Genomic DNA, 24,288 nt, shown 5'->3' with positions numbered 1-24,288 from the left:
GAAGCCACGTTTAACCAGTTAAAGCTAAAAGTAGACATCAGTTAGAGGCTCACTAGAAGAAAGGTTGTCTGTCAGCTGGTATCATTTTTATTATCTTATCGGGCGTGGGAGTTTTTTATTGACAACGGCTGGGACAGCATTTTTCAGATGTTTGCACATGGTGGAAGATCTTTGATAGTCACAGCTAGCTAGAAACGTGTGCACGTCAAGTTACCCTGTCCATCATTCGGAGATCAGTTATGATATTTTTTAAACACACGAGCAGATTTGTGTAAACTATACTCATGTAGAGCACCTACTCACCTCGTTTAGCATATATTGAGGAGCAGCTTCTCTCAATAAAGACAAATTAACAGCAAAATAACTGTTGGGCCACTTATGAAAACTCCACGAATTATAATTTTTCCATTTTTCCAAGTCAGGTTTTTGAAGGAATAAAACAGACAAATGCAGCTGGACTTTAAAAATTAAAAAAATACTTCTTCACTGTTCCATAATAGCTTCGCCTCCATGTTTCTAGTCTGAATGCTAAGCTAAGCTAACCTTGTTCTGTCACCCGGTTAATTTTTTTACCACAAATGAGAGTGGTATTAATGTTTCATCTAACTCTCATCAAGACAGCAAATAAGCACAGCTTCCAAAATGTGCCAAATTAATTCCGTTAACTCCGGATACCTTCTGCAAATCATCAAGTGCTCTTTGTCAGTGGTCGCAGGGCAAAGTAAGGATTTGAGAGAGTGCAAGTTTGTTTTGTTGTATAAGAAAGGGGTCTAAAGGATTAAAGGATCAAGCAGGAAATCACAAATGCAATCCCACCTCGTCTCTAAAGAAGCCCGTATCACCCATTGAGAGGCAGAGTCATTGGAGGGTATTTGGTCTTTCCAGGACTCCTCAACTCACTGCTTCACTTCTGAAGCAGCACTGGCGAGGCGGGGGTTTAGCCCCGAGGCGTGGAAGGAATTGAGAGAGGGACTTGTAGAAGTATTCCAGCCTGATCAATAACGCTATTAAACACTAATGCATTCAGTGGAGGCAGACTCAATTTGATTGTGAGGCGTTATTTGAACATGGCAGGAAGCAGCAGCACAAGCACATCAAAGGGAGGCTTTGTGAGCAGAGGAGCAGATTAGGGCCTCTGACGCAAGGATGGACCCGGCCAAGTGGAGACCATGAATACATGCACACACACACACACATACACACACACGCATGCACAAAACACATCAAGGCAAATGGCTTCAGCACACAAGCCAACACACTGCAACGGCATTCAATCTAATTCGACATTTTCCGTTCGCTTACACTGGATTGTCTACATGCACAGCTGCGCCGAGGCACAGAGGCACATGTGCACAAATGCAACACAAGATGCAAGTTTGTTTACATACTGGCTATCTCCAAGATGGAGAGAAGAGGCATAAATCATTCTGTGAAAGGAATTGTTTGACATTTGGGGCATTTGTTTTCGTGCTGAGAGTTAGACGAGAAGATCACTAGCGCTCATGCGGGGGATATCCTGGAACCGTTTCGTGGTTGGGAGTAGTGAGTTGATTGAATCCTCCAAATCTCACAAATGAACACAGCACATCTTGCTTGTTTAATCAGAGCAAAACTATTTAGACAAAGCCAAGTCAACTGGTTTCAGTCTTAAGGTAAGCTAAGCTAACAATGTCTCAGCTGTAGCCTCATATTTACGGACAGATATGAGAGTGGTATCAATCTTCTGATCAAAGCTCACGAAATTACTCAATTTCCTTCATCTTCTCCTTGTCTTTTACTTTCAGATGAGTCTTATTCTGTTTTCTAATGTCCATTTTTTACGACTGAGTATTATTACCCCGAGAGTCACCTAAGGTCATGGCAGGGACGTGTGCATGGAAGTGTGCTGAAGATCCCATTTGGTCCATATTTTTCAGGCAAATGGTTTGGTGGGTTTTGTCATAAGACATTTACGAAGAAACCTTTTGACCCTGAAGGAGTATCCTCTTTCAGCCCTTTGTTACAGGCTGCATTTGTCTACAAGGAGCCTGTGGAGGGAAAAACAGCCCAGATTTTAACGTAAGCCTTTAACTTGTGCCACAGAAAAGACCATAGCTGTGTTCCAATCCCAGGTTTGCATCCTTCAAAAGACTCGTTTAGCTTTATTCACTCCAGTTCATCGAGGACTACCTCATGACTGCCCTCTAGGTGAATTGCAGCCGATTTCAGTGCAATGGAATCATGGACAGACTCTTTGTAGATTGTTTCTGCTACAGAGCTCATGAATCTGAAGATAATTTGGTGGGAAACATTGAAACACAGATTTATTTAGACCATTCTCGGAATTTAATATTTTCCCATTTTGGTTTGTTATATTTTTTAGCAGCGGTATCATAACTGTGTCAGCTTGTAATCTCCGAAGCAACATTTCTCCACTCTGTTGTTGATGTCTGAAAGGCTGCCGAAGGTTATACGACCAAGGCGAGTCTTCATCGTCATTTGATCTCGGCTAAAAGCAAAAGAATAAAGAGATTTGGAAAGTTTAAAAAGCGTCTGGTGGTTCTCAACATAAATCCTCTGCGATAGTAGAAAGATGAAGCGAGTTATTGTTGATTTCCTCCAGCAGAGGATTAAAGATAAATAATCTCCAGAAGACGAAACAAAACTGTCCTCACTCCCATGTGTCCCCCCCTCCCCGCCACCTCCCTCCTCCCACTTACTCTCTACCCCCACCTCCTACTTTTACAATGCCCTGCTTCCTAATAAACTTTTGTGGTGTTTGGAATCCATTAGGAGCAATATCCCACTTCTCAAAACATCCTGGCTCATTCTGGGGGAGTGGAGCACGGAGACGGAGAGCCGCGGGAGGGCAGGGCCTCAAATTTCCATTTCTATTGAAGGCAGACCGAGGGGATTTGAAGAGGGAGAGCAGGGCTGCGGGGCCGCTGAGCGTACAGTCAGATAGTGAAGAGAAGGAATGTCAGTAGGGATCTCAGGGGGGGAAACACACGACTCGCAGCAAAGGAGCTTTATTTTCTACAGTGGCACAGATTCTGTCAAGCAGACGGATGCCATAATCATTTTGTTTGTTTATGCCGAGAAAACGAAAACACTGAGATATTGCTAAATTGGAAACAGAGAAAATATATAAAATGGTATAACTTACACATAACAGAAGAACATCTTTAAAAAGGGATCTCAGGATATATACCAGACTGCTTGCTGAACATGTTCTCTTGAGAAGGAACTACTTGGTATAATAGCCAGGTTTCTGTCTTAGCAAACTGCAGTTTTTATCAAGTTATTGATGCTTTATTGTCTGGAACAAAGACAGCAATATAACTGAGTCAAGAACTAACTATGATAACATCTCCCAATCATTATAAATTAGATGTAGTAGAGGAATGGGATAGGAGAGGACATCATTTAGCAAGAAAAACACAATAAAATGACAGTAAATTACAAATTAAGATGAGCAAAAGAACTGTTCTGTAGAAAGACACTGTTTTATCTAATAGCTTACTTCTTTGGTAAAGGTTTGCCCTTTTAATATGAAGTGGATGTTTCACAGTATTTGAAGTCACAGACTTTTTCTGACTAGCTGGTTCCAGTGGGTCACACCAACACCAAACTGTGAGGTCTGCTGGAGTTACAACCCAAAGATCAAACTAACAGGAGCCACATGGAACAACAATATGTTCCTCAAGTAAAGCAAATGACCCATGTAGGTGTTGAACCAGTCCTTCAGTTAGCGGTCGTAAATCTGTTTCTCACCAGTTTGCGGAGGAGCTTTTGTTTTTCCAGCGAACACATTGTTGTGTTTCTTGGTAAAGGCCGATGAAAAGTGTCTGATTTCTTTCCTCGTGGTTCGATTTGGTTGTGACGGAACAAAAAGAGGAAGTAAGGAAGACTCGAGGTGCTTTGAGAAGGATTTGAAATCTCATACTTGAAAGAAGTTTTTACTTTCCTTTCTTCCCTTTATTTTCCAGCCTGCTGCTTCCACCTTTAAAATGCTCAGGTATTGTGTGTTATTGTCACAGGCTGCTCTTACTCATGGATTCCCACCATCGCTTCTAGTGGGTGTTATCCAGCTCCAAACAAACCTTTAATCCAATTCAGATAGCAGGCACTCAAGTGTCGCAACAATTGTTCCCACAGTGTGAAAGTAAGCCACTATCTGAACAACACAAGAGCTGCAAGACAAATGTGTGGCGGAGTGCCAGCAGTGGGAGGTGCAGGAGCGAGGGGCCTGAGATTACAGACAAAGCAGGAGTAAACAGTGCCTTCAGATAAAAAAACACTGACGGGTACTTTTAACAATAGTTCTTTCCTGGCAGGGAGCCACAACAAAGCGCCTTCCTGTATTCGCGCCCCTCTTGCATGCGCCCTGACTTCCTGTGGACGCTAAGACATGTGGCTCGCCGCATACAGAGCGCGGACCGTGAACCCCTGACCCAGACGCTGCTGTCTGTCACACACACAGAGACGATGGAAGAAGTGTGAAGATCCAAAGCAGCAATAAAGTTATATTCCATTGTAAGCTCATCATGTTTAGTATGGCACTGTGGCTGCACGGTAACTGTCTATGGGAACCAGTGATGTGCCTCCAGATTTACATTTTAATATTGCGTGTTTTTGTGACCTTGGCCAGGACATTTTTCATGTCAGTCTAGATAAATAAAGTAAAAAACACGTCCAGCAGTTAAAATCCTACTTCAACAAAGTACAGAACTGATCATCAGTGAAATGTACCTAAAGTACCATGAGTAAAAGTACTTTCCAGCAGAAGAATGTGACCAAACCTTGTCACCTAAAAGTAAATTGGAAAACTTTTCCTAATTATATTGCACTTTCTGGATTATGTCTCAGAAAATGTTTTTGAGATAATAAAAAATTTACTTAAATGTACACGTAGGCGAAGGTGGTCATTTAAAAACAAGGGAGGGGGCTTTACATCCCGTCTTTTTACTGATGTTCATTGTATTGTCATTAACAGATTCTTTATACTGATCTGTGTCTAAGTGGCATTTACTGTTGAAACTGGTTAAAGTTTAACTTTTTAATATACCATTTGGTGGAGTAGTCAAGTGGACCGGAACGTACAGGTCAGGCCTGATGAATCTGAAGGTTTGTAAAATGATTAATGGAATAAGAAAGGAAGAACAACCCAACTTCTGCAATACAATGTTCTCAAATCGTTCTATTTTTTAGGGGAAATATTGGATAATTTAACTTATTTTGGCTTCAAACTGTTATTTAAATGACCTTATAAGAGTTATGAAGGTCAAATCTCCAAGCATCTGAAACATGACAAGTATGAAAACTTTTTTGAGTGCTGGTTTCATTTATAACAATGTACATGGACATACATTTGTAGACTACCTGTAACTAAGATTGTGTCGTAGACGTATCAAGTATGATAAAAAGGAAATACTCTACTGAAGCACTTGTAAAACTCAAGTGCACAGAAGTCCAGTACTTGAGTAAATGTAGTTAGTTACTTCCCAGCTCTGGAAATGACACACACAGTCCCATGAGACATTAATATCATCAGAAATGTCTCTTTCCCACTCCCACTCCCTCCTCGGCAGCTTCAAACCAGCACAGAGATCTCAGGGGACAAACAACTATCTAGAGGAGAAACTACAGCTGAATCTGGATAACTGATTCATTATGTTTGTCTTTTATAAGCCCTGGCAATACAAGCTCTGCCGAGGAAAAAGCACATTTCTGGATGGCACATCTCTAAAGACACCAGAATGCCTGTTTCCTTCTAAATCATGACTATAAATGACGTTTGTGTGCTCCATGCTTTTATGATTTGAGGCGAGGAGGGGGCTGAGGATCATAAAAAGAAAAGAGAAAAGGAGAACACAGGGCTTGTGGGTAATTACGGCACGGAGTGGTGGGAGAGGGAGCGTTTGGGAAAGACTCCGGGGCCAGATGTGTGAGGAATGTTCTGGCTGCTGCCGCGTACCGAGAGGTGGGTGGATGGATGGTGGGTGGAGGGGAGTGAAGACCAGTCGAATTACACGGCCTGCAGATCGTTAAAGAGCTGTCAAGCCTCCAGCGCTCCACTGTGTGTTTCACATCATCTCACTGAGCAGCACCAGCCTCACCTTTCTGCCTGACAGCAGTGGAAACTAAGCACATTCACTCTGGTATTAAACTTCAGCACCATCTTTAAGGAGCTTGTACTTTACTTTCTAATATTTCTATTCAGTAGTACTTTAAACTTTACTTCTTCTTCTTCTACACAGCTTTACCAATGGTGCTGAAATGTGAAATTTCTATCTAACTACTTGATGGATTAGCCTGATATTTGATTCTCACATCCGTGTCCCCTTCAGGATGAACTGTCATCACTTCTGTGTGCTGCCATCATGTGACCGATACTTTGGTTTGTTATCAAATGCCTGTTTCTCCTTCGTAGTATTTTCCATGAGCAACCAAATTGCAGTGTAAACAATCTACTTCCTGTTTACAACGGCCTGCACAGGCACATGTGCGTGAATGGTCATGTGATGTGCTTTTTCAGGTGCACTAGTGTAGACGGGGACTGAACTGATTCAGAGCTAAAACACTCATATTAGTTTGAATGTTTCTTTGTTACCTCACTGTTTTATTAAGCAGTCTAGAGATATTAAAAACACATGAGAACCTTGGATAACACTTTGTTAAAAGATTATACCACTTCATCTCAAGTCTGAAACTCTTTAATTCTTGAATGTGTCGTTTGAATAAATGTCTGTGCGTCCCAAAGGAATCTCCCAGTCTCTCTCTCAAAACAGGAATGTAAAATAAAGTTTTGTGAGGCAGAACCTTGTTTTTTCTTCCGCCTTCTCCCATTAATCATCTCACGAGCCTCTAGATTTAACTTGTGACCCTTTGGAGGGGGCCTGACCCTACAAAGAAGATCTGGACTAGACTAAACTGAACCTACCTTGGTATCGCGACATTGATATATCAGAATTAACAATCTAATAATACCGTACATATGATTTCTGCCACACAATGTATTTTACTCTGGATGCTTTCTGTGCATGCTCTGATAATAGATCCGTACTCTTAGTTAAGATGGTGGTTTGGTCCTGGATTCTTCTTCCACTGCCTCAGACAGCTAAATCACCACAGCCCAGTCCTCTGGGATCAATCTGCAGCCACAAGAAGCTGGGCATATACTCCTCCAGGCTACCCACAATGCACCTGGAGTGCACAACCTGCGTCACAAGCAGATACTTTCTGAAAGAAGAAGAAGAAGAAGAAGAAGAAGAAGAAGAAGAAGAAGAAGAAGAAGAAGAAGAAGAAGAAGAAAAAAACGCTCTCCATCTGTTTCTCATCAGTTCCATCCATCTCTTCTCTCCCACCCCCCCCACCCTGGTCATAGAGACTCCTTCTCTCCCTCTCTCGCTCTGTTTCATGCCCTGCCACACTAACTCATCCAGCCCCTGCACCACCACAACCTCTGGGGCTGTGGGCATGGATAAATAGGCCTCAACAGCTGGGTCCGACTCCTGACCAGGACCACCCCTCCAGACCTGACCGACCACACTCCCTTTCCCTCCCCGCGACCACCGCCACCACCACCACCACCACCTCTATAAGTCCAGATGTTTTAAACACAACACCGAGAGACGTTGCCCCATTACTGCCTTTGTTTACACAATGATTTATTTGGGCGTGGGTCGTTTTTTTATTCATTAAAATTTATTACCTGAGCTTTTGATGAATGAGCGTGCCTAGCCCCGAGCTCGTAAAAAGGTTTGTTTACAGTTGTGGAGTGTGTTAAAAAAAAAGTTATAACAGCTCCACAAAAATCTATTTTTCCATGTTCCTTCTTCAGGCCCATACACAAATATACCCCTAACGCACATAGTTCAAATAAATTCCTGATTGCGCCTTTAAGTCGAGAGCGTGTTGTTTGTTCAGCTGCCGAGGGCCTCAGAGAGAAACCCAGGGAGGCCACAGAGAATTCATACCTTCCATTCATCACAGAGCAGAGGGACGGGGAGAAGGAGGGATCGGGGGGCAAAAGAGCCAGCGAGGAAATGAGGAGACAAGAGTGTGTGTTTTTTTCTGCTCTGCTGAGTAAGGAGAGAGGACGAGCTCAGCTTTCTGACAGCTGGGTTGTGAAACCTCTGCTCCACTGATTGACTCCTCATGCCTCGCTCGTGGGACCGTTTGTGTGCGAGTCACCACAGATCCGCAGTCGTCCGACCTGAAGCCATTTTCGGTCGCAGACTCTCGAAGGGGAAGTGCGGTTCTCATTTGTCGGGAAATCTATTCGCTTCACACTGTCCAGACAACAACGACTGTTTGGTTTCACAGGAAAAGAAAATTTTGGGAAAAACACTGATTCACCTTCTTTCCTGAGAATTGAATCAATACGTACCCAGCTGGAAGAGGAAGGGGGTGGGGGGGGGGGGGGGGGGGGGGCTTAGCTTATCTTAGCTAGGCATAATGACTGGAACCAAAATATCATACCAACACGTTTCATGCTCGTAATAATGATTTCATATCTCACTTGGAATACAACGATAAATCCCGAAACAACATTTTGTTGATACCTGCTATGACAACTGTTGGTGCGGTTGCTTCCTGAAGTCTTGTCTTTACAGAGAGGACGCCAGGAAACCAAATCATAGCCAGAGCCTCTCTAGTAATTGCCTCCTAGTTTTTATTTCCATATTTCAAGCAGCCAGTAACACCAGTTCTTTTGAAAATTCTATGTTTTTATTGTTTTGGAAGTGGATCTGTAGAATAGCGTGAAGCCATTGGCAGTGCACTCGATAGAGCTGCTAGTGGCCAAAAAACTGGAGATCTTATCAACATTATTTTTAGAGTGTTGATCGTCTCATCCAACTCTCAGACAGAAAGTTAAAAGAGGATCAGTTGCTGTTTTGAATCAAAGTTGTTTCATTCAAGCACAGTTCTGAGACACTCTCATTTAGTTATTTATGGTAATTAAAGACAGATTAAGAATTAAGTCAAATGACAAAAAATTAGATTTCCCATTTTGTTCAAATACACAAATTTGAGAAACAACTTTTTTGCCATTGTGTAGTCATGGCGGCTTCATTCACTCATCTTTTCACCGAAGCTTAAAGAAAACGTTCTCAGCCTCTTTTGACAAATTGAACCAGAACTGACGTGACCTGTGGGGCCTGACTAACGTCTGGAGATGGAGTCACGCTAACGTGAAGACATACACGAAACATCTGGGTGCTTGTGGAAACATGCAGTTGTCCTGACAGTCGTTTCTCACTGCTGTTACTATCACTGCGTAGTTATAGTACGAGCAGAACCGAGCAGAACATGCAAGTTGCTACAGGGCTCACAAAAACAAGTGGAGTTGACTAAACCCTGGTTGTGCGTTCATGTTCTATCTGGACCGCCGCCATGATTCAAACTGGGACGCATCTCCACTCCGCTCCCACTTCCCCAGTCACGTCCGAGGCCACAGCGGGTCCTTGCTTCATCCTGTTGTTACTCACTGAAGTTGCACCACTGGCTGCTAAACAACTGTCTCACTCAGCACTTCTGACTTCCTCAAAAGCTTTGGGGCTGAAAAAACCCGGCTGGATGGCTGACTTCAGATCAGGAAGAACACACACTGCGGTGGAGGAATAATCCCAACCACGTGAACCTCACTGTGCTCAGAACAGCTGTGAGACCTGCTGATTCAACAGAATACTAAGGCTGTGGAGGGATTCTTTCTTTTTTTTTTATTCAAACATTTGACCATGTTTGAGTAAAATATTTTGACATAATCACATTTGCTATCATACCAGAGCCTGCCGGAGCCGAGCCGAGGCTGGGGCGAAGGAACTGGGACAGGAAAAATAAGGAAAGGGCGGGAAACAGAACCACACGAGGAGGTTGTTTTGAGAGCCCCAATCGTTTATTACCCTTGATTTTCAGGGGCTGAAATTTCAGCCTCGCTGTGAGGAGAAACTCGAACCGGTGGTCCAGCTGTCCACAGCCTGCCAAAGCTGAGAAAACCTCCACCGCACACGTTCTCCCAGAGCCACTCTCCCACCCTTTCCCGCCCGTCTCATCTCTCCCAGCCAGGTAATCAATGGGAAACACACACCCAAACACAACACGGCTGCCGGAGGGATCAGCTTGAGCTGTTGCGACATGTAGGCCCCACAAACAAATCTGTCGCCTGGCCGGGGGACCATGTTCAGCAGCTGGATGTTTCGTGTTGCTTTGCTTGTTCTCACGCTGGAGCTGCAAGAACACAAATAAGAGGTCAAATAATTTCAGACCTGAGTTTTGGTTTGGGCTTTTCCCAGAGCAGGAACTTAATGATTCGTAACTTGATGTGCAGCCATTGCGACGGATTCTGACTTTGTTTCCACTGTTTCCACATTTCTTCTACGTGACACTGAACCCAGCAAATATTCGGTGATTTGGTTTGATGAATCTCTTCCACCTCATGTATCGCTGCATATGACGATAAGAAACAGAGTAGATGAAGAGATTACGTGTCTTTTTCAGTTGAGGAAGTTCTTCTGCTTCTTGAGTGAAAAAAAACAACTGAAGTATATGCACAGAAAAGCAGAAGACAAGGCTGTTTTCCTCGGATTATGAAAGGTCATGAAGGGACATTGACGTGAGATCAGTGTTCGTGGTTGGGCCAGTGTTGCCACATGTTTATTGTCTATCAACTGTTTCTTTGTCCCACGTTATGAGAAGCTCCAGGTTTGCAGGTCATTTATGGCTGAAAGCTCGAAACACTACTGTCGCAGAAGCTTTTCTTCTCCTCTCCATATCTACCGCAAAGGGAAGGAAGGCCGCTCCGACCGCACGGTGACTCACTATCGAAGCCTCTGTCACACACGGGGAATTAGTGCAGCCTTGGACAGCGGACAATGAGGAGTTGTCTGAACCGCTGCTCTTATCAGTCTCCTCTGGCAGCGTGTGTCTGTATCTGGGACACTTATCAACTGGGCCTTCTCCAGCAGAACTCTCCCACAGCCTCCGACGACTCCTCTCAGCTCAGAAATGACTCTGTTCACGGGTCGGTCGATCATTTCATCACCTCACTCGCTTCTGTTTACCTTTACTTAGTCTCTTTTCCAGTATTTTTTACGCAAAACTAACTTAAACCTCCACCTGTGTGCGATTTAGTCATGATTTTTCCCCTCATACATACACATGGTGTTTTGGTCTGACTGAGAACAGCCTGTACTTTCCCTCAAACTAAACATTACAGAGGTGCTGGACACATGTGCAGCTTGCTGAGGTTAAACCTGCACTCACTGATGTTTTGGCCTCTGAAGAGCGGCACGGCCTCGTCTGAGCTCAACACTGACACGTTATTAGCTTAAAGAGTTGGATCTGCACATCCAGGGGACGGGGGAGCCACATCATTACTTACAGGGCGTGATGTTTGTGTTTATTTTGATTCGCTGAGTGAAACTTCAAGGTTCCTTGCTGCTAAATGCTCCAGTATGTAGTCGGTAACTGGACAGACTGGTGCCGGGCAGGTGGTGTACTGTGGGATTGTCAATAAAAGATAACAGGGATCAGAATGAACTCAAATATCTAGGTTGTAAAAACCAAACTCTCTGTAGCGCTGAAGGGAGCTGCAGAGTTGAGTGGGTGATGGTTACACACTCATGTCAAGGTTTTTCACCATGTATGGCAGCAATATGCGTTTTATTTTGACGGGGTGGTTCTGCCCATGTTTTTTTTTAAATAAATCTGAGTTACTCTGTCCCTATAGGCTCATAAAAGCCCCCCCCCCCCCAGCAGAGCATGAGAAGCACAACGTTCAATGAACACGGATGGAAAACATCGACAATTCACGTACAGTATAAGTAACTGGTACAACTGGAGGAGGCTGGTGAGCTCTGCGTCTGCTGTGGGAGATGATGATTGGAGGTGATTGGACGGGCACACGGAGCATGTGACTATAAAATGACTTCCATGACCACCGGGACTTCAGCGAGGCTCCATTTGACAACAACATATCCAGAGATGTGGCCACTCGCTGGCAGAAGCTGATGGAAACACGGACCTGAAGAAACGGAGGCTTCAAAATGTTTCATGAGGAAGGAAATGTGTCTTTGTCGAAACTCTCAAGTACACAATTTAGCATTTGCCATTTTATTCAGTACCCTGAAATCCAATATGACTGTTCAGCCAAAGAAATGACTCCTATGGTGCCAATGACGTTCAGATTTTGTTCAGTGTCCTTGACGTGTGTTAATTCAATTATACTTTCATACTGAAGTCATAGTTATTGAGTTGTACTGGACCGCATTATATTCAGATATGTGTGTAATGTTTAGTCCCCTCGGGTGTGTAAATACGGGAAAGAAAAATAATTAGAAACACCTTTTAATATATTGCAATAACAACGTATAAGTGAATTTACACAATATTTCCGATAATCGTTATGACCCTCGTAAAGATCGGTGTTATGGGCCAGCAGTTGTTCTGGCATCAGATTGTACAGTAATAAAGTGGCGCCCAGTTGTGTTGAACCATAAAGCTTTTGCTGTAACCTCAAAAACACAACTATTAATATCAAAACTGCTGCATTTAATCACACATTTGATCTAACACTCTTTGGTTTGATATGAGAGTACCCAGTGACTCCTGGAGACGTTTTTTGTTAAAGCGCTAACCTGCTGCTTGTTTCATGTGGCGTGCCGTGACACAGCTGTGTTGTTCGGCTCTCGGGGGCGAGCGGCTTGGATCTTGTGGTGATGGAAGACGTCAGTTGCGTTGGCAGCGGGCGGTCGGCCGGTGCCAGAGCGGAGAGAGAGAGAGAGAGAGGGTACCGGCGGGCGGAGGAACCGGGTTCACGGGCCAGCAGATGTTTCAGCTTTTGGGTTTTGGCTAGAAAAGGGCAATTAAGAGCTGCTCTTAATGAGGCTGGCAGCCACCCCATAAACTGTCTGGTTCAGTGAAAGAGTTGCTCATTAGACGGAGCTGCCCAGGAAAACACCCACCTCCCCCACACCCACCCCACGTCTCCATCCCGAACTGGAGCAGGAAGTGATGGATCAGACATTTGAAAAATCGTACGCTAGCACCGGACAGAGTTACTCTATGCCGCGTCTGGGCTCGCTGACATTGGATCGTGTGTATGTGGATGAATGATTTTCCTCATGTGTTGATGTTTGTTGTGCGCCAGGACCCGAGTGTGGTAATGATGCACTTTTTCCATGAGGTGGCTGGAAGTGTACCTCCTGCATAAAACCCCACAGCAGCCGGCTGAGCATTACTGATGAGAATGAGGCCGTTAAATAACCAAACGACCAAAATAGACCCCGCTACGATCCCAGAGAGAGATCTCGTTTTCCCACCCTCAATTTACGTGCTTCATAAATTTTTAATTCAACTAACAAAGAACAAGAAGCAGGGTAGGGACTCGTGGAGCTGGCTGACAGCTCTTCTGTTGGCTGTAGCACAGATACAGACGAGGACTAGCTCTCCTCTAGAGGTGAACTCACTTGATCTATGGTCACCGCCACGCTTCCAGATCAAGTGCAGGGACTCCAGTGGTGGAGAGCACATTACTTCCATCGCTACTGACACCAAAGGCACTTTATGTAACAGATTTTAATCCACTATATTTATTTTACACGATATAGTTTGCCAATTAAGATTTTAAACACAAATCAAACGAAAAAGTTTGGAAAATATGAGGTGCTGCACTTTGGTTACTTCATTAGTATGAATACCTTCCAGGAGACACAATAAAAAAGGGTGGTGCTCATGTGTCTTGTCTAAATTTATTAATCTATCCTCTGATGAAGTAATCATGGAAATAATGATCTAACGCTACAACTATCACAGAGTCTACAGATGTTAATTTGTTCCTTTATTAATAAGTAAAGTAGTTGGATACTTCCCACACCCTCCCATTATCTGGTGTGGCCTGTCCTCTGGAACCTGTCTGGCATCGGGAGCAGCACTGGGCACAGCTCTCTCTACCAAGTCCCGACTAAAACTAGGTCACTGGCAAAACTTCTCACTGGACACGCGCAGTGGAAAGAAAATAAACGGGGAGATGAATGGAGCTCGACTGGAGGTGGACGGGCTTCCTGCCGGGGCCACCGAGGGATCCTGAGAGGGAGGTTAAGATAATGAAAAGTTGTGATAGCGTATTGCAGTTTATGTTTTTAACTTTGGAGAAAATCCGGCTTCTTATAACTAAGTCTTTCTTTCATTGCTCCATTTTTGCGCGATGTGGCAATCCAAACATCCTCAATGATTTTTTATTGCATCGTATAAATAGTGCAGTAATTCCGCCTCCCTTATCTCTTTCACAATACCCCCCACTCCCCCCTTTATTTAGCTCTTGTAAACAGGTCCCGGATAACGATTGCATCTGACAGCGATTAAGCTTCAGAGGACTTTATAAACAAGTCAGTCACAACACTTATGAGCTATTGTTCACTTCACACTGAAGCATTACAGAAGTTTGCTGCACACATGTTGTTGCCATCATCGCTGAGACGAGGCTTCTAGAAATATCTGGTCGACCAGCCCTGCAGGAAGTGAGAAGGAGAGGGCTCAGAGGAGAGACAGGAAATCAGGTGACTGTCGAGTTTGTTTCTCTCTCTCTCTCTCTCTCTCACAAAGTTATAATAGAAACAGATTCTGTCTCAGAAGTTGCTCATCAGCGCCAATCAAAATGGCACAAAAATGCTCACACCTGAAAGAGACATATTTCCCTCAGTGAAACTCAGCCTCAGGTTTTCAGTCGGCAGTGCACAGAGTTATGGAATCGATCCCTGCCCCCACATCCTCCCCTCGCCGAGAGCCTGGAGCGTATGTCTGCCAGATGTCCAGAGCACAGAGTGGGGTGGTATGAAACAGCCTGAGACTGCCAGAGGTATCTTATATCGGAGGAATTATTATCCTAATGATATAACATAACACATGCCGTCAGTCCCTCCAGGAGTCACAACCCCCCCCAATCTAGATTAGAGCCACGTCCCTTTCATTTAGCTGACCTTTCGGAATTGCAGGAGGAGGAAGGTGACGAGAATTTTCCACTTTCCTGCGGCGACTTCAGTCTGAACCTGAAAGTAGAATAAGGTCAAATCTTTTGTGTATTTTCTGTATAGACAAAGTATTATTTTCATTAAGTTTAATGGATGGATAGATAGATGGATGGAGCCCATGTGTGGGTCCTCCTCGGGCCAATCTATCCCAGGATTCATTGCATGCGAAAGACAAAGCTAACATCCTAGCTGTGCAGGTTGTGGCCCCTGAGTTGTGACACAGCTTCTCTCTCTCTCAGCTTACAAAAGGAAAGTAGGATGCTGCTCCATTGGACGACCAAAATAAGACTTACAGATGCTGTACCTGTGAGTGGTAAAGATTTGTTGCAAGGCAAATGAAAAAGGAGAAACTAAATTGGGTGGTTTCGGTTTAGGAGGGCAGGTTCATCCTCTAACCAGAAAAGTTGGTGGTTTGATCCCTGGCTCATCCTGTCAACATGCAAAAGAGTTTTTATGCCCAAAAATTAAAAAGAAAAAGTGCTGTATTATGTGTATGTATGGGTGAACATGACTTGTACTTTAAAGCACTTTGAATGTTTGACATGACTAGAAAAGTGATATAAATACAAAATGCTCCATAAAGGGGAAGTGCAGTCAGGTGATAACCCTGGAGCTTCATCACCATGAGGAACCACTTTCAATTCAAGTAAAAGCAAAGTTTTTCTGAAAATGATGATTGTGGTCTTGTGTTATTTGAACTGTTATTAACCAGAGATGTTTCCTGTGCAGACTGGAATAAAAAAAAGATTTCTCCCCAGACTGAGAACGATAGTGAAAGTTAACTTGTGGCAGTGAAGCTGTTTGTCTGATAAATCCACGAAATAAATCAATGTGTTTGGAAAAGAGAAAAAGCTCTCATCACTCCTCCATGTAGCCGTAGATGCCAGGAGTCTGCTCTTGAGCTTGTGTGAGTTCTTGTAAACTATAAATGATTAGAAACTCGATCCAGTGTCTTTACTGGAGCTGTACCATGTAGCACACATGTATACAGACCTCGCTGGATGGATATCTACCCACAGCCCCTAGAGCCTTTCAGTGAATAGATGAGGAGGAGGGTAGACAGTACCTGACATTTACTTAGTACCTCAGGATAGACAGGCCATTGTCTTTGCTGAAATGAGAAACTCTGCCACAGAAGGGCGAGCGACGGAGAAAGAGGGCGGGGTCAGACAACCTGATATCAATCTAATGAAATAATAGCTAGCTCTGATGTGGATATCTGGGATATCTACACTTTATACCCCATTGTCAAAGTGTTTCACGACCTTGGGAAGGAGATAGACACAAAGAGGGCCGACTGCTGTGGACACACTCACTTTCACTGCCTCTAAAAGAGATGACGCGTCAAAAAAAGTAAAATGAACCTGAAACTTCGGTAGCTGTGACCACAGGCAGCGATTTCAAAGGTCTGAGTTGGAAGGCACTGATGAACTTCAGGAGCCTGAAGGCCACTCTGGCTACTTCAATGTTTCCTGATCATCTGTTGATAACTAATAAAGAGGTGAAGAGCCAGTGAGAGCACAGAGGACGAGAGAGAGGGACAAACATCACATATGGCAGACAGAGACAAACACATAAGCTAAAGCCAGAGCCAACAGCCCAAGCTGTCTCCTGATCCGTCCCCTCAGTGTCAACAGCCTGGATTGCTTTTTCCCGCGTCCGTGCAGTCGGCCAGACCAACAGGCTTCCACCATCAACAGCACGAATCACTCGGCATCCTTCAGAGAGAAAGAGGAAGGGAAAGAAGAAGTAGAAAAGACTGGTGAAAGGAAGTGAGACTGAGGCCAACGAAACATCTGCTCTAGATCCTTTTTAGTGGAGTCCGCCCCCCCCCCCCCCCCCCCCCCCTTTTCGCAGAGTGTTGTTTGTCCATGAGTCAAGAACACAAACACCCAACAACCACACAAATACACACACACACACACACACACACAAAGAGAAGTTCAGAGATATGTGCACACACAGAGAGGGGGAGACGTTAATAAGTCAATAGCACACAGCTCCATATCTTATTGGGCCTTGTCTTAGCGCCTCGAAGAATAATAATCGGGACCGATGCAAATCAATGTTATCTTTTCACTTGTGAGGGGTGGACGGAGCGAGCCAAAGAGCCAAAAAAGAACAAAGGAACAAAAAGGAGGAGAGAAAAAGGAGGGAAGAGGAGAATGAAAAGCCCCCTTCTGACTCACAGTGACCCACATACATTTGCCCAGCTTTTCTGGGGCTCACTCTCTCTTGGCAACCGGCAGCCGCTGTGAAAGAATCCCAGCGTTCAGCCAAAGGCAAAGCCCGTGTGAGGGGAGGGAGGGCAGAGAGAGAGAGGGAGAGAGAGAGGGGGAGAGGGAGAGAGGGAGAGAGAGAGGGAGAGAGAGGGAGGAGGGAGAGAGAGAGAGGGAGAGAGAGGGAGAGAGGAGAGAGAGAGAGAGAGAGAGAGAGAGGGAGAGGAGGGAGAGGGAGAGATGGAGAGAGGGAGAGGAGGGAGAGGGAGAGATGGAGAGAGGGAGATCTGGTCTCTGCTTGGACACCAGACCCCTCCTCCTCTTCCTCCTCCTCTTCCTCCTCCTCCTCCTCCTCCTCCTCCTCCTCCCAAAGGCCTGTTGCCACTGGTGACTTGTGCTTAATGGATTCCTCCAGATCCAAGAGGCCGAACACACACAGGCTGCAGTTGGTGGAGGAAGAGATCAGATCCACTCCTGAAGTAAAAGTACAACACAGAGACAGTGTACAAATACTGCATCACTGCTAGATTAAGAGTCTGCTGTTTAAAAGCTTTAGATATTGTTGATTGATGCTTTAAGAGATGCACTCAGAATCCACTGTTAACTCCATTTTATTTACTTCTCTTTGAGTTTTTGTAAAGTTCTATTTAAAAAAAGGTATAGAGAATGGATGAATGGATGGATGGATAATTATATGTATATATATTTTCCTTTCTTTTTCTTACAGCCTTACAGTTTACTCATCCTCACTCAGATAGCAAAACCCTTTTATTTTTCTATACGTTTCTCATAATAACATATATCTAATTAAAAATATTATTTTATCGAGGTCCTACCGGGAGAGAAAAAAGATGAAGCTGGATTAATATGTGTTGTTCTCTCGGTGCAGAGCAGCAGCTGCAATCAGGGAGCAAACTGAAAGGGATCAGTAAAGGTTTTAATAGGCCGTTTGATTGGGGGCGTCCAGACTTGCAGCCTAATGATGGATGAAAGCAGAGCCTTCTAAGCGACAGTGACATAATCAAAGAACTGTAGGTCAGCTAGTGACAGCTGAGTGGCTGGACCGAGCCGGAGAAAGAGCCCTTTCAGCTCCAACGCTCGCGGACGCCGATCCAAGTTCATTAGCAGTCAGATTGGCTACAGGGCCTGATGCAGGCTTCTCCCAGCTACACGACACACACACACACACACAGACACACACAGACACACACATGCATGTATCAGCATGCACAGACACGCTGACCATCACATAACAAGCAGCTTTTTCTTCCTGAGGTGAATCAGTTTTTGTTCTTAATGGTCCAAGGCTGTGATTTTTCTCCCCTCCGCTCGCCTGTTAATGCCTCTGGCAACGTTTTTTGTTCATCTATAAACAATAAAAGATTGGGGCTAAAACAGTTTTCTCTGGTTTGGCCCCTTCACTACTAATCATCTATACACTCTCCCCTCTTTTCCTGCCATTAAGCCACGATGGAGCCAAACCCGCAGCCCAGCCAAAGAACCTGATAGTCGTGGAACCCGTGGAGCTCTCCCCCCACCTTGGAATGCATTTCTGCTGCGCTGCACTTTTCACCATCCACCCGGGAATGGATGCAACCCCCCCCCAAAAAAAAAATCCACCCGCACCCACCCACCCACCCACAGACACAAACACACCAGCGCCTGATTTCGAGCCATTGCCCTCCAAACCTCCTCAGCCCTGTGTTACGGAGCCTACACAAACAGACAAAGTAACGACGTATACAGTATTTTCTCAAGTACAATTACGTTGTACTGTAGTTTATTTAGATATAGTTATTCTCTCAAAATACATCTACAGGAAAATGTTCTACTCAACTAGATACATATTTGACATAACTGGTCATTTTTCCAACAAAGACATTTCAACAAATTTCTACTCTAAACTTCTCAGTTGCCTTTGTTTATGTGACTTATCCAATATTTTGGAAAAAGCAAAGATTAGAGTAAAGTCCAAAGAATGATTCCAAATGTTTGTAGCAGAACTTTTTATTTTATATTCTTTCTTTTCCTATTAATCATTTCACAACCACCTCACTGCTTCACTTCAAACATCGACATCTTCAGGACACAGCGTCATATTGTTCATTATATTTCTGATCGATGGAATCATATTCATTTGTATTTTCGTCAAAAATAGAGATACACGTTTTGTTTTTTGAAAGCAAACAATGATTTCATCTCTAAAACTCTCAAAAGGTTTTATCTTAATAAAACAGAGAAGCTACTTTCATTGAAAACATCTTAAAGTTTTGGAAAAACCTCCAAGTTTGTGCAGAGCATTGCTGATTTGTTTATGTTATCATTTCTTGTACTATCCAAATATCATCATCAGATTCCTCATGACCCGACAGGAGGCTGAGCAGGACCTGACCCCTGTGTTGGCAGCCACTGGACTAAACTAACAAACTTATATGAAGAAAGAAAACTACTTAAGACCCTATTAATATCTTAATATGGCAGTATATCAGTCAAAGGGGACATGTTCTGCAGAAGGAGTATTTTTACTTTTGATATTTGAAGTTTTTCTACTTGTCATGGAGTGTTTTCAGATTCTTGCATTGACAGTAAAGAAGCTGAGTACTTATTCCCGGGCAGCTGACAGCACAGAGTCAACATGTGTTCAGTTTCTTTCTCTCTCTCTCTCTCTCTCTCTCTCTCTCTCTCTCTCTCTCTCTCTCTCTCTCTCTCTCTCTCTCTCTCCGATTCACACACACAAACACAGCCACACTCACACCCTCCTCCTCATAAATGACCACAACAGAACAGAGATAAATTCCAGCCCAATCACACTTTTCAGCTTCTCTCCACCACATGGAAGAGAGACACAGTCCAGACATCTCCTCCTCTTTCCGATCTCTTCAGCATGTGAGCTTAGAGTTTCACATCCACACACAATGGGAACGCACACTTCACTTCACCTACAGCCCACGCCCGCTCCCACCACACGCAGCGAGTCCTCTCCCGCGCATCCTTCAACCCACTCCTTTTTGATCTGTCCCGCCCACGTGTGCTGCGCTCGACTCACTCCTTCCACCCCGCCTGAGAAACACGTCGACCTCTGACCTCTCGTGAGTGGGCCTTCAGCATGTGTACAGTGACTTGGTTAGCGGTGGAGGTGTTTGCAGTGGAAATAGCTGCACTTGCTTTGAGATGGGGGGGGCTCCGGCTGAGCAGGGAGTGGAGTCTGAGGAGGATCAGAGGAAACACGGGGAGAGGAGGAAAAGCAAAGATAGACAGGAAAACAGAGGAGAGAGAGAGAGAAGGAAACACAGTAGATAAGCAGAGGGTGACCTTTACTCTGACAGCGAAGCCCCCACTCCTCACCAGGTCCTGTGGGAACTATTCTACTGCCCCCTGGTGGGGAAAAAAACAATCAGAACACAGTGACATCATGTACAGTACTCACACACACACACACGCATCTTTTCCCTCTATATAGTAACACCTTGCCCTCCTTCGCAGCTCATTCACTCTCTCTGTGATGACTCAAATTATACACCGCACTCCCTCTGTAATTACATGGACCCTAATGTGTATTCTCCACACAAAGAGACAACTCCACTACGCTCAGGTTGGTGTCAGAGGAGCTGCAGCGTCCCGGTGTGACGACAGGTTTCCACACCCTGCCACTCAATCCTCCTCACATGGACTCGCCTGCAGTGCAGCACATTACTGCATAAAGGCATCAAGTGGGGTTATGACCTGATTATAGATGTAATGAAAGTGGAGGCAGAGGGAAGGGACACCTGATCTACCTGAGACTGTTCCCCCTCCCTGGGGGCTGCCATTGTGCCATGGGTGTGTGTGTGTGTCGGCATTGAACAGTCCTTTGAGTGTGCGTGTTGGATGAGTACATTAAAGTTCATTTTAACTTAAAGGGTTCCAAACAAATTACCAAAAGTTTTTATTTTCTCCCAAAAAAAAGTTGAAAAACATTCCAGATTTTTAAGATAATATATTCAGTACATTTACAAAAACTTAAAGCTTTTTAAGTTTAAATGATTTTAGTTACAAGATTTCACTTATACCTGATTTACCTGCGGCACAAACCAGTTTTCCTGAGGTCCTTTGTTTGACTAAGAAAAAGTCTCCTTCCCTGTCTCCTTCTCCGACCCTACAGGCAACAGAGAAAGATTGATGACATAACTACAAACTCTCGATACCTCAGTGACATGTTGGACCACAAAATGTGATAATGATAATGTTGATCCAGGAGAACTTTGAGAAACTTTGAGGTGACAGGAAACCCACAAAGCCTCCCACTCTCCCACCAGCAGAAAGTCCACGTTACACTAATGACAGCTGCCGATTATAATAAATCAAATCTGAGAAGTTTTAAGATGGCGATGGTAAAGAGAGAACTAGCTGGCTTTCCCCCTCAGGTCAGACTCTCCAGTGTCAAACTTGGAATCAGAAGTTATCACACTATTTCTCATCCACTCAACTGTTTCCCAGGTCTGTAATGACCAGTGCAGCCTCACTGGGCCTCCAGCTCGGCTCTACACACTTTGACACAACCCACAAAACCCTGAAACATGATGCGTGTGCTTTTCTGTCCCTGTTCATTTGTGTCCAAATGTACATTGTGTACATGTGCCAGTACTGGCAATTTGTAGAATGAGTACAAGTGTGGGTGTGTCTGTGTGTGTATTGTGTGTGTGTGTGTGTTTCTTCACTCCCTTTCATATGGGCCCATAAGCACCGTGGGCTCTTTTCCTCGGCCTGCAGTTGAGCAGGTTATGGGCTCTGGCTGCAGTAACAGCGGGAACATAATGGTCTCATTGACTCAATCACAAGCTCTGACCTGCCAGCTCGGTGAGCAAGCTGCAGAGTGAGCATTGTTGTTAAACGTCCTTTTAAAACCACTATTAAGCCGTGCTAGGTGTGTGTGTGGGTGTGGATGTGAGCTGGTGAGAGAGTTGTACAGGAGGGAAGGTTGTTTTTACACCTTTTCTGTGAACAAACATTGGAAAGGATCTCAGACTTTGTGGTGGAGTATTTTACTCGTGTAAAAAACGAGACAAAGGAGCATTTTCATAAGCTGAATGGAAAAATAAATCAGGAATCACAGCTTTTATTTCCATTTCTCCCAGCGTGGCTTCTTTCTTGCTGTTAAACAATTTAGAAAATCACGTGAGTTTATGTGTGCGTGCAAAACACAAACACCTGACAAGCGAATATATACTTATTACCGGTTTGTTTATCACCTCTTTAGTATTTTGGGATTGCTCAATCAAGGACTAAGGTGTGGTTTAAGATAATTACAATTAATACAGGAAAAAAATATCAATTACGTGTTCTTAACTACGCCTTAATGTAGCCACAAAACCCCCAACTAAATACTGATTAGGGTAAACCACATCCATCTTCACAGGACCTGATGAACCGAGAGCAGAGAACTGTCCGATCCAATGCTTGGCTTCACACCATGATTTTAATTAAGAGTTTCTAAAGATCGTGCCGTGTACTTGCATGAGAAGAACTAATCAGGGGGGGGGGTAGCCTCTCCTCTGAATGCAGGAGGTATCAGGTGAATATTAGAACTCATCGCTCAACAGCTGTTTTTAGACATGCACTCCAGAAAATGTCCAGAAAATTTGGATCCAGACATTTTCTAGAGTTTGCCATTCACCTGAAGAACACAGCAGGAGGTTGTCAACACACGTATCTGTATTTATTCTCTTCTTTATCTGATCAATGTCGCAATGACAGATAAGTTACGATATCACAATAATAACTTTCCTCTAGTTGTTAAACAAACTTCTTTGTATTATCTGACATGGCTTTTTCCATCTGTAAGATCTGTAAGACCAGTTGCTTCACCAGTAGGCGAAACTACATGCCAACCCCAGCACCGCAACTTCCCTTTCCCAGTGCACCGAAACCTGGCACGACTGCTGGCGGCAACACAATGCAAAGTCCACCTGGCCCTGTAAACGCAATGGCCATTAACACACATGTAATTATATTTCCTCTGTTTTACTTGGCCTCAGCTGGCAATCACTGTATCAAAACAAACTAATTGGTGTCTCTTGATGCTTTTTACTTTAGTTTACATGAAGTCTATATTTGTTTTACTTGTGTACTGTGGAGTATCTTATACTTTCTACAAGTTTCTTGGTGTCAAATCTCTTCCGTTTGAAACTGGACTTCCTGGATTATATTTCATCATCTGACTGGAACTTGAAATGAAAACTTCCCACCGATTGAGTTTCTTGAAAATAAAAAATGTATGCAGAGTTATTTTCTGTTAATCGACACCCACTAATAGCTCTATAAGTCCCGGGGAATTCTGCTGCAGGTGCTGAACAAAGTCTGCTCGCTTCTAAATTGACTGTCTGCACGTCGTCTCAGGGCATTGATACTAATAGCACTAATGTATGTACTGCTGGTGTGTTCGTGTGTGTCCTGTGTGTGTGCGTGTCAGGAGGAAGACGTGTAAGATGTCATGAGAGCCTCCGCCAGACGACCCACATTATGACTCAAACTTACAGCCACAACCAAACAAAAGTCACAGACACAAAGCTCAGAGTATCACAGACCTTTCCTGAACCTTCTGGGTAAATAATCTCTGACTCATATCGTCAGACGCTCATAAAGCGCTGAGTGGGTCACAGAGTTAATGTGAGTGAGATAATAGGATCATTTGCTGTTCTTCCTCGAAGTGCGATTGCTGTGTTTGGAAGGAGGGGTTTCCAGATATGAGCTGGCAGGAAATAAAGAATAAAAACCTAAATAATTTTTGGACAAAGGCAGAGAGAGACATTTCACATTTCCTGCTTTTTCTTCTCCTAGCACGACACTCGTCTTTATAGCAGTTCAGTTTATTAGTGACCTAGTTTCTGACTTTCTGGTTTTAATTCTGCAATTAAATCATTAACTGTTTAAAAATCATTACATATAATTTACTAATGTTTGTAATTGCAGATTACTTCCATGTCTTCCCATGGCCTTTGAGTCATTACTACATTCACTTGTGTTAGTGTAACAGAAGTGGTCCTATTACACTTTATACACATTCAACATTTGTTTTTTAA

General features: G+C 44.0%; 1 protein-coding gene across 1 annotated transcript in view; it reads right to left on the bottom strand.

Moving 5' to 3' along the window:
* Positions 1-13,956: 13,956 nt before the first annotated feature.
* The window catches only part of tmem229b (transmembrane protein 229B), a 12,002-nt gene continuing 1,670 nt past the window's right edge, over positions 13,957-24,288 (bottom strand). The window contains exon 2 of the mRNA XM_053434794.1: positions 13,957-14,067. Coding sequence (XP_053290769.1) covers positions 13,957-14,067 — 111 coding nt within the window. The remainder of the gene's footprint in view (positions 14,068-24,288) is intronic.

Source organism: Pleuronectes platessa, chromosome 11, assembly GCF_947347685.1.
Source record: "Pleuronectes platessa chromosome 11, fPlePla1.1, whole genome shotgun sequence".
Taxonomy (NCBI): Eukaryota; Metazoa; Chordata; class Actinopteri; order Pleuronectiformes; family Pleuronectidae; genus Pleuronectes; species Pleuronectes platessa.
Note: the sequence above shows the minus strand (reverse complement) of the source record. Positions and strands in the feature narration are given on the sequence as shown.